This window comes from Gigantopelta aegis, chromosome 4 (assembly GCF_016097555.1).
Source record: "Gigantopelta aegis isolate Gae_Host chromosome 4, Gae_host_genome, whole genome shotgun sequence".
Taxonomy (NCBI): Eukaryota; Metazoa; Mollusca; class Gastropoda; order Neomphalida; family Peltospiridae; genus Gigantopelta; species Gigantopelta aegis.
Genome location: NC_054702.1, coordinates 9,554,510 through 9,565,424, shown reverse-complemented (window position 1 = coordinate 9,565,424; position 10,915 = coordinate 9,554,510). Strand labels below are relative to the sequence as shown.

General features: G+C 36.7%; 1 protein-coding gene across 4 annotated transcripts in view; it reads right to left on the bottom strand.

Moving 5' to 3' along the window:
* Window positions 1-10,915, bottom strand: part of LOC121372633 — a 59,530-nt gene that overhangs the window by 32,228 nt on the left and 16,387 nt on the right. For 2 of the 4 annotated variants that reach the window (XM_041499068.1, XM_041499069.1), the window contains exons 2-4: window positions 10,408-10,499; window positions 6,890-7,237; window positions 3,576-3,761 (exon numbers count right to left, since the gene is read on the bottom strand). In XM_041499068.1, coding sequence (XP_041355002.1) covers window positions 3,576-3,761; window positions 6,890-7,237; window positions 10,408-10,459 — 586 coding nt within the window. In that variant the 5' untranslated portion in view covers window positions 10,460-10,499. Of the gene's footprint in view, window positions 1-3,575; window positions 3,762-6,889; window positions 7,238-10,407; window positions 10,500-10,915 lie in introns of those variants that run through there. The other 2 variants (XM_041499071.1, XM_041499070.1) reach the window with 2 other exon arrangements.

The window sequence follows — 10,915 nt, the reverse complement described above, 5'->3', positions numbered from 1 at the left end:
ACCCATGTTACGTCACGAGTGTGAAAGCATACAGTGGTGTCGAGAAGACCTACTCATATTATGTGACGTCATATACTACTTTGTTTAAAAAATGACGTAATCAACCGGTAGCAACTGCCGTCTACATCCTAATATTAACCAATGAAAAGGGCGGATTAGCGTCTACACACATGTGGTAGACGGTTTTTCTACCACCCCTTTCTAGCACCTTTCTACGACGTCATTGTGCTAGAATATTCTAACAATTACATGTACCGTCATCTTAAATTAGGCAATGCTACGAATTGAAGTGAAGCAATGCTGTTGCAAAACTTTGAGGATAAAATACATGTTAACATATTTATACCATACACATATTAGACGTAGTAGAACACTAGCCTATGTTCACGGAGTACAGTGTTTCGGATCAATGAACCTTCGGACTACTGAACCTTCGGACAATTGAACCTTCGGACTATTGAACTTGCGGACCATTGAACCTTCGGACTATAGAGCGGTCCCCGATCTATATACAAATCTATTAATCTAATATTATAAACTGAATCGTTTTTCTACGGAACTAACTTTATATTTGGTATTTCTCTGAAATCATGGCACTGATCAACATATTTTTGGTGATGCCCGCAACCAATGCAACCAGCATTCGTTTTCGGCCTTGCGAAGAGTGAAAACATACCTACGTACCAGTATGTCGCAGAAAAGGTTAAATCACTTGATGCTTTTGTATGTATGTAAGGACAGATTGGACAGCTTGGATATAAAATCTGTAGGCAATGCACTTTGCTGTGGTCACGACAAAAGAGTGTTCAACTTCGGCAAATTTTTAGTACCGGTAATGCAAAGGAAAAAAAAGAAGAAAAAAACCGACCACAAATGGCATTTCTGTGTCATCATCGGAGACATACCCTCATTAATTTTTTTTTTTTTAAATCCAAAAAATGTAACTAAACGCTCTTAAATGGTTTACTATATAATTTGCATTTCTTTTTATAAAAAATAGCAACACATTTTATCACAATCAGATATTATTTATAATGTCCAGAAGCTATTAAAATCGTTTTTCCAGTATCTACATTTCAAAAATTTGGCGGGAGAGCATGCCCCCGGACACCCCTAACAAATTCGAGCCACTTCTTCATAGCCCTCAACATCGCTAGTCCGCCGCCCCAATGTCACAATCGTTCCGGCGGCCATGCAACGAGCTTTTAATCCACGATTAAGGTGGACGACAGTCACTTTTTGGACCCTTGTTTTGGTTTCGTACACAATAAATAAAACATATCCAACGGTAATATTGTGACATGATATATTTGACAAAAGGTACTTTTTATTTCTTTCATCTTTTAAAACTTAAAATTAATATTTTGTCCAGAATTATGAAAAAACTAAATAATACCGACCTGTAAACAGCGGTGTCTGTTATAGGAATTTGACAGGGGTCAAGGTTAGTAGACTAGTTTTTTATTTTAATGTGGCGAAGCATTGTAATAATATAGCTAATTCTGAATTTAAATGACATCAGTATTCCAATGATGTCACTTTGCATGTTCTTACAATAACCATAAACTAGGTATATGACATTTCCTTTTTAAGAATTGCTATTGATTTTTTTTTTTTTTTTTAACATTACTAATGCACCTGAATGTGTTTGAACAAAATCTTGTGATTATAAAAACTTGTACCTTTTACGAAATATGGATTTTTAGTGAAATTACGGTAAAATATGCTATATTTATTGTGTACGAAGCCAAAACAAGGGTGCGAAAAGTGACTGTCGTCGACTTTAGCAACAACGACGTCGCATGCACCGTCTCCTCACATAGAAAACTTGGATGAACTGACAACGCTGAAGGTTTTGTGACGTATTACGAGCAATACCGGCGTCGGTGGTGTCGTGGTTTGGCCATCGATCTACAGGCTGGTAGGTACTGGGTTCGGATACCGACTACAAACCCTGAGTGAGTGTTCCGCAAGGCTCAATGGGTAGGTGTAAACCACTTGCACCGACCAGTGATCCATAACAGGTTCAACAAAGGCCATGGTTTGTATTATCCTGCCTGTGGGAAGCGCAAATAAAAGATCCCTTGCTGCTAATCGGAAAGAGTAGTCCATGTAGTGGCGATAGCGGGTTTCCTCTCAAAATCTGTGTGGTCCTTAACCATATGTCTGACGCCATATAACCGTAAATAAAATATTTCTTTCTTTCTTTGTATTACGAGCAAATTAAATATTACATTGTTCGTGCATTTTAGCTATTAACAACTCTTTAAAAGGCATTTCAAACAATATCATTAATATTATAGATAACTTTTCACTCATTCTTTCTTATTTCTGTTTAATGTTTAAATAGAACTATAATATTTATTCCTAGGTGTAATAATTGGTGGTTCATCGGTCCGCGTAATAATACAGCTGACCTAGTTTGTAAATTGAGAAATCCCCGTCATTAGCTAGCAGTGTTAGCAATTTTTTAACTATTATTTGGAAACAATATCCAATTTAGGGTATGTAATAAATACAAAACTTCTGATTTTTGTATTCCACGAGTGTATTTCCTGCAGGAAACCCCGATGCCGCATAGGTCTATATGTAGTTGTGTCTATATATACAGCATTTTATTACTTAGGATGGTATAATTTCATTTTTCATTTCATTTCAAATTATTTTCGTGCTTATATCCAATTAAGGTTGTTGGGTTTTGTTTTGTTTTTGTTTTTGTTTTTTTGTTGTTGTTTTTTGGGGGGTCCCACATTATTAGTACGACACTGCCGTCAGTTAGCAACTATAAATATCCTCAAAGGCACTTCCTGTTATCTCTGGAACTAGTAGCTTAATCCCACATTTTTGTAATTTGAGAATTAACGCAGCGATGCGGTTTTGGGTTGGGTTTTTCCTTTGATTTCTTTCCCTTAATTTTTGTTTTATTTTATAATTTATTATTTATTATTTTATTGTTTATTTTTATTTATTTATTTGTTTTATATATTAATTGTGTGTGTGTGTGTGTGTGTGTGTGTGTGTGTAGAAACGCATGTGGTTATTTGCAAACCCTCCTTGCACGGCTGGCAGGTGAAAGTGCAATTTGATCCACGTTAGCTGCAGTAAACACTGTGGGCTGCTAAAACAAGAGACACGTGAATGCCTACCCCACCGCACTAGTAGAATCACTCTGACCCCACACGTAAACGGATCTGCAAATACACCGAAAACGGAATCCTAGCTTTATATGTATTCTAGTTCTTTTCCTTGTCCGGACGACATAAGCGTTACCCAGGCGCGTGTCCAGACAGGGGTTTCGTGATTCGAAATCTACCAAAAGCGTTCCAAGCGATTTATGATATATAAATATTTCCTAGAGGAGTTCGATTACCACACACATACACACACACAAACCACAAACGCGCGCGCGCGCATACACACATCTAATAACATCGCTCGCCACAGACTAGACCTCCCTCCCCATGTACAACTCGCGCCTGGTTAGCACAATCCAAAATTGTATCCCTGTACAAGACAGACTCAAAAGGATGTTTTGACAAGGTCGACCCACCCTGTAAACAAAACACGAAACTTGCCTTTATTACAGCCGTCGCTAAGACAGCCCTGAGTTGTCTCATCCTTGTTGCCGCCTAAGCACGGCAGGAGTCTCTCTTGGGGAGCATCATCAGGATAATCACAGGTTCTTGTGTGAGACACTGTCCGCCTGCAGTCAGACTGACACGCACCCAGGTGCTGGACCCAGGATGACCACGCCCCACGCACTGGATAGAGTTAAAACATTAAAGTTTGTTTTTGTTTGACAACAGTGGAGCACATTGATGTATTGATCATCGGCTATTGGTTATTGGATGAAAAATATTACAAAACATTATTGGTAATTTAGGTCGTGATTTGGAGGAAATCCGCTATATTGTTCCATTAGCAGAAAGGGATCTTTTATATGCACTTTCTCAAAGACAGCATAACACATACATTGGCCTTTGATATACCAGTCACGGGAAAACTGGTTGAAACGGGAGAAGAAGAAAAATAATCAGAGAATGGATCATGGATCCACTGGGGAGTATTGATCCTACAACCAATGTGCCTGAGCACTACTGAGGAAGCTTGATCTCATTTTGGAGAGAGAGAGAGAGAGAGAGAGAGAGAGAGAGAGAGAGAGAGAGAGAGAGAGAGAACGAACGAACGAGAGAGGTGAATAATATCAACGTTTATCATTACAGGGGTAGAAACTAACTTCAGCTCCTCGCCCCAGGGAAGTAGAAATTGCTTACTTTAAATGACACTAGTGCAACCTTTCTAGAATACCAGTCCCTCAGACCAATGGAAATACTTCTTAATTTCTATCCCTTTCATCAATCATCATACTTATACAAATAATTTCACCTGTTGATAGTTGCAACAGATCTTCTTTTTTTTAATTATTGTCCCAGAACACATCTGTAATGTCAGGGTTGGAGCCCTAAATTAATTACGTACAGAAACATAGTGGTACACGGTGCACATACACACACAAACAATCAAAAATATTATAGATATAGATATAGATAGATATAGAAATAGATATATATATATACATATGTACTATTTTAACACATGCAGAGGCACCTTCTTTAGTTTAAAGTGGGGAGATAAACCAAGTAAAACTAGTTGGTAAAAAGAGAAGGGGAAAAAAGGTAGAAATTAGAAAGACAAGAGGAAGAAGAAGAAAAAAGAATAACAGAGAAAGGCTTTCCATACTAGAACCATCAGTTATTTATTTTTAAAAAAGGCTAGCCAAGGTCCCCAGGTTTCATTAAATTCTTTAAAAAGACAGTTTTTATAGAAAATGTATTTTTCAATATGCAATGTGTCATTTAGTATATTTTTAAGGCCTTCAGTACTTAATTTGGCATTTTGAATTTTCATTCCATATATATAGTATTTTACATTAATAATTAGCCAGTTAAAAAAAAAAAATCTCTGTCATCTGCAATTCTAAACAAAACTGTATTTTTGTCAAATATAATGTGTACCTTTCGCCTCTGTCCACAGTTCAACAGTTTCCCAAACCTCATTAACATTTGCACATTCGTAAAATAAGTGTTCCAATGTTACATTTTTTTAATATAAAATTAAATATACAGACACAGATATTTGCAAGTTTTGTAATGTTCAACACATTACAAAACTTGCAAATATCTGTGTCTGTATATTTAATTTTATATAAAAAAAATGTGTTGCTCTATGTACAATTTTATACTGAAATCACAAAAAGGAATGGTCTTTTAAAACTCTAAATGGTAAATTATAATAGTGTATTAAAGTATTTAATTCACTCTTTCTTTCATTCTTCCTTACCTTCTCTTTTCTCCCTTTACCATTCCCTTTAAATATTTCCTCTACCTCTATCTTCACTGTTAACCCCACATATTAGTGAACTCCATGTTTTCATGTATTCATGCTTATTAACATGGATGTAAGGTAGTGAAATCAGGGCCCCAACCCTGAGACTACTATACTTGTGTCTGGGGTCAATAAACTTAATTTTCTTTAAAAAAAAAAAAAAAAAACCCATTATAATAGTGTACAGTGTTTCAATTTCTGTGAAGAAAACACATAACCTAATTCAGAGTATTTAGTTTGTGAAGTAGGAACTGCATTGTTCTTGCTCAACAGTTTATATATTGCTTTACTTCCCATTTTTGTATCTTTTAAAAATGTTCTTAAATTAAAAGGGAAAATTTGATTATTCATGGATACAAATAGTTGTTTATCAATTTTTATATTGTCTGTAAAAGTTTTAATAGCTTTTATTAAAGTTGCATATTCTAATAAATTTGATTTAATGTTATACTTGAACTCTCCAGTCTCATTAAGTAAATCTTGTATAATTAAAAAAATGTCAACATAATGTTTGTACAATATATGTTTGTGATCTTTAATTATATAACTATTTAACCAAATATTTGTACTCATCACTTCATCATTATTTTCCTAAGTTTGTTTTTGTTGAATCCTTATCCAGCTCTGTAATACATTTTTCCAGAATATATTTTTTATTTGTTTTTGTTTTCTTTGAATATAATTGTCTCCAAATTTAAGCATATCTTTTGTCTTTAATTTTGTTACTACCTGGAATAAAGTTACCCATTTTGAATCTGTAGTGAAGAGACTTTTTATCCAGGAAGCTTTTAGTGCCATCATAAAATTTGAAAAATGTAACATTTTAATACCTCCTTTGCTATAATCTTGTATCAATATTTTTTGTTTATTTTTTTTCAGGTTTATTTTGCCAAATTATATAATAGTTTATTTATTTGTTTTGTTATTATATCTGGCGGGTTTGGTAGTGAAATAAGTAAATGGTTTATTTTTGGTACTATTAGTTTTAACAACAGTAATTCGACCTAACACAGTTAACTTTCTTGATAACCAATGTTTTGTTAATGTTTTCATTTCCAGTACCTTTTGTTCAAAGTTATTAACAGTGATTTCTTCAAGATTGCAACAGATCATGATCATTATTGTTTAAAGAAAAGTTAAAAGTTGGTTTTGTTTAACGACACCACTAGAGCACATTGATTTATTAATCATCTGCTATTGGGTGTCAGATGTGGTAATTCTGACATATAGTCTTAGAGAGGAAAGCCACTATATTTTTCCATTGGTAGCAAGTGATCTTTTATATGTACCATCCCAAAGGATAGCGCATACCACGGCCGTTGATATACCAGTTGTGGTGCACAGACTGGGACAAGATTATTGTGTAAAGAAAACATTTTCAAAATTACACCAGTGACCTACGCCCGTATCTCAAATAGATCTGTACACCCATAGACTAGCATAGGCCGGATCCCTCTACTTCGAAATAAGTCATTTCTTTAATAATGCATTTTCATTCACTTACGCTTCAACGCTAGAGTAAAACCTTCGCTGCGTCTTAAAGGCTGTGTTCCCTGGCAGAACCATTCTGCAGTGTCGTTGACTGTAACTCTTTTGATTGTCAGAGTGTAAATCCTAGTCCTGTTCAGACGTCCGTTTGTTCCGTGTCCACACGAGGCATCGTAGTCAGCTGCTGCCAGGAGCTTGGCCACCGAGCATCCCGCTAGAGTCTGCGTTAGCATGCCGAACTCTCCCCTTGGATCATGGAAAGTGATCACTTCTTCGTTGATCTCATCGTTTACCGTACATGTAAGCGTGTACGTCTGGTTCAGATCGGGATAGGCCGGAGATCCAGACAAATCAAGGGACCCCACTGCAACAGAAACGTTTTCATATGTGAATTGCTAAAAACATTACAGATTTATAAGAGAACAAATCAATACGAAACAAATCTGAACGACAAAACCGTTATCCATCATCAAGACCATATCTCTGCACAATGCAGAGTCGAATGTACATTTGGCAAAATAGTGGTTGGTTCAATGAATCTCTATCTAGAGCCTCGTCTATAGGATGACACCCACTGCCGAAGAAATGCTTTACTCAATGTAATTAAAATCAGCCCACTGGCCTGTACTATAGCCTGTGGTAATTAGAGACCCACTGTTGCTGATTTTAATCACATTGATCATTTACTGGACAATACATCCTTCCTGCACCGCTCAAAAGAGACCTGCCACTCCCAGACCTGTATCCGTGCTCATAAAACATTTAGAGTCCAGGGGCCCTATTTTCGAAGCCATCTTAGCGCTACGAAATCGTAAAACCGTCGTAGGCTGTGACGTCACTACAGCGCACGCCATAGTGAGGTCATAGCTTACGATGATTTCACGATTTCGTAGGCTAAGATAGCTTCGAAAATATGGGCCCAGGGCCCATATTTTCGAAGCCATCTTAGCGCTACGGAATCGTAAAACCATCGTAGGTTGTGACGTCACTACATCGCATGCCATAGTGACGTCATAGTTTGCGATGAATTTACGATTTCGTAGGCTAAGATTGCTTCGAAAATATGGGCCCAGAAGGAACGTCACGCGCATGCAATTTGTATGCCGTTGCCATGGCGTTACTGTCTCGGACTCTATTATAATAGTCTTGAGTCTAGATTCTAAAAGTTTTATTAGCACCAGGCCAGTTTACTAAATCAAAACTAGTACAGGAAAGACCTCATTGAAATAAATATAGTTGTCATGCCATGCATTCATGAATCATTGTCATAACAGTGATGATGTCAGGGATTCGCGAAAGTTGAAAATATCCTGCGTCACTGGTGGCACATGCCATTACTACTGTCATCATAGCTTTCAAGTCTGTCACTTCATCTAAAACGATGAAACACTTTGCAGGAGTTTCACCAATGACATAAAACACTATGCACAAGTTCAAAATATGGAATAGTACCATATATCATTTTGGTCAGTTATGCATTGTATTTAGTAGATGAGCCTCAGAATGTTCACTATGAAACTTTTTGAATGCCTTCAGAAATCCCTGGACACCATTAACATGATGGAATAACTTCTGTGCCACACTGGTATGGCGGGTTTAAAAAAAAATCTACATACAATGAGCACGCCCTACGAATCTTAGAAGTAGGCTAATATGTAGACACCAAAAGCTGGAGCAGAAGGTATATTGCTCCACATAAAGGGAAAATTGACTATTGGAAACTTGAAGTCATCTCTTTTGTCATTATAGCTAAGATACCAATTTGTCTATAGTCCTTCCCAGGGGAATGGGTTTTTTGTTTTTTCAAACTATGAAGTTTACTACAAACTATTTATTTATGTGTCGGTTGTTTTCTAAATTGAAAAAAAAAAGAGAAGATTTTTTTGTTATTTCCAAAACACTTTTATTTTTATTTTTACGTCAAACCAAACTGAAATTATTTACAAAAAACAATAAAAACAACAACAAACAAACAAACTAAAAAACGATTTTCGTAGGCGGATGGGATGGACTATAAGTATTTGGCCAACCCGCACCAAATGATTGGTCAGCTCGCCTAAAACTCACTGTACTATGTTAGTTAACTTTAAATTGGAAGCTATGTATAAATAAAAATAAAAGGTGAGTTTACGAAGAAGCTATTATGCATGTTCATCCAAATCAGCCGATGACACATAAAATTGTTTATATTGTGTATATTTGATACATCGTTTAACATGGTTGTTGGCCAGTTTGCTTCTTTACGAGTCATCAGTTTATAGTCACAAGCGTGGATCCAGGATTTTTTAACATAGGGGACCCAAAACCCCTTGTTGTGTTTGAAAATATAATTTAAAGGTCCTTGACAGGTGGACGGGATAAGTTTGCAGTTGCATTGTGTATTCTGTAATATATATTGCAGGCACAGCGGAAGCAAGTTGACATGGGGGGCTGACTGATTGCGGACGCAAAAGTGTATGGGGGGGGGGGGGTCGGGGTTATTCTCCCCCTGAAATGCAATTTTGCAATTTCCTGCATTCTACAAGTAAAGTTCATCTCTGCCTTAAAGCCGCACACCCTAGTTCCATCCAGCGAAAATAAATTATAATTTGGTTAATCTACAAACCTGTAACACACTTAGATCACGTTTTTATCAAATGGAGTGAAAAAGCAGGTTTTATATCGATAAATACCATGGGAATCCCCATGTCCCAATTGCTTGAAATAATTTTGAAAGTTTGTATTCTGATGTCACCGGTAGATGTCGCTCGAAGCACAACAATGCCTACGTCACGACAAATTTCACAGAGTGCGCACAGACTTGGGGTGCGTTCTTTTCACCTCTCCTGGACATGTTCCAACTGTTCTGTCCTGGTTGTATCCCCTCTCCAGATATCGTAGAACTTAGCAAAATTATTGGTTTTAAGGGTTTTTAACGTTTTGTATTGCGATACTTACTTGTCTGAACTTTATTGTTACTGAAAATGTTCATGAACTGTGAAGAAAAATCTCACAAATGAACAACAACAAATCGGATGTTGATTGCGCGAACCGTGCACGAGAAAACAAACCGAACCAAAATGATAACGGCCACGTGGTATACCAACGTCTGTGACATTGAAATGGAAATATCCCCTCTAAAAATAGATTAGACCTTGTCTGCTCAACGGTTTTTTCTTAGACGCGCGTGAGTTTTTCAGAAATACGAAAAATGCATTTTGTGGTATTACAAACACCAGGATTACCAGGATTACCAAAAAACACTTCAGGTGAATGGAAATGTATAATTATTCTAAATAATAAACGGTAAGTAAAGTGCAATTTTATTTGTGTAAAAATGGGTTTAATAGCGAAAAACAACGTCGTAATGGTTAACAACTAGCCGTAACTAGGGTGTGTCCCTTTAAGATTTAATATCAATAATAAAGCCCCCCCTACCCCCACCCTGCTCCGCCGTGCCTGTATTGTTTGACCTAAAATAGGATAGGCGTGAACTCCTACATATGTACTAACTCTAACAACAAATATAGATAACAAAATGAGAAGCATACTAACTACAGGTTACCAGTAAACCTGGAATCATACAAACACAGTGTATTGTCTTCATGTTGCTATGCTGATTATTAGTAGATCTGTCACTCGAACACCTGCAATTTAAAATGTTTCAATAATGTTCTTCTGAATACTGAAGTAAATAACTAAACCGAAAAGGAAAGGATAAAAAAATTTTAACGATTTTTGTTTGTTTTGTTTAACGACACCGCTAGAGCACATTGATTAATGAATCATCGGCTATTGGATGTAAAACATTTGATAATTTTGACATTAGTCTAGGAGAGGAAATTTGCTACATTTTTTCTATTTGTAGCAATGGATCTTTTATATGCACCATCCCACAGACAGGATAGCACACACCACAGCCTTTGATTATACCAGTCGTGGTGCACTGGCTGGAACGAGAAATAGTTCAATGAGCCCACAGACGGGGATCGATCCCAGACCGACCGCGTATCAAGCGAGCGCTTTACCACTGGGCTACGTCCTGCCCCGTTGTTTAACGATA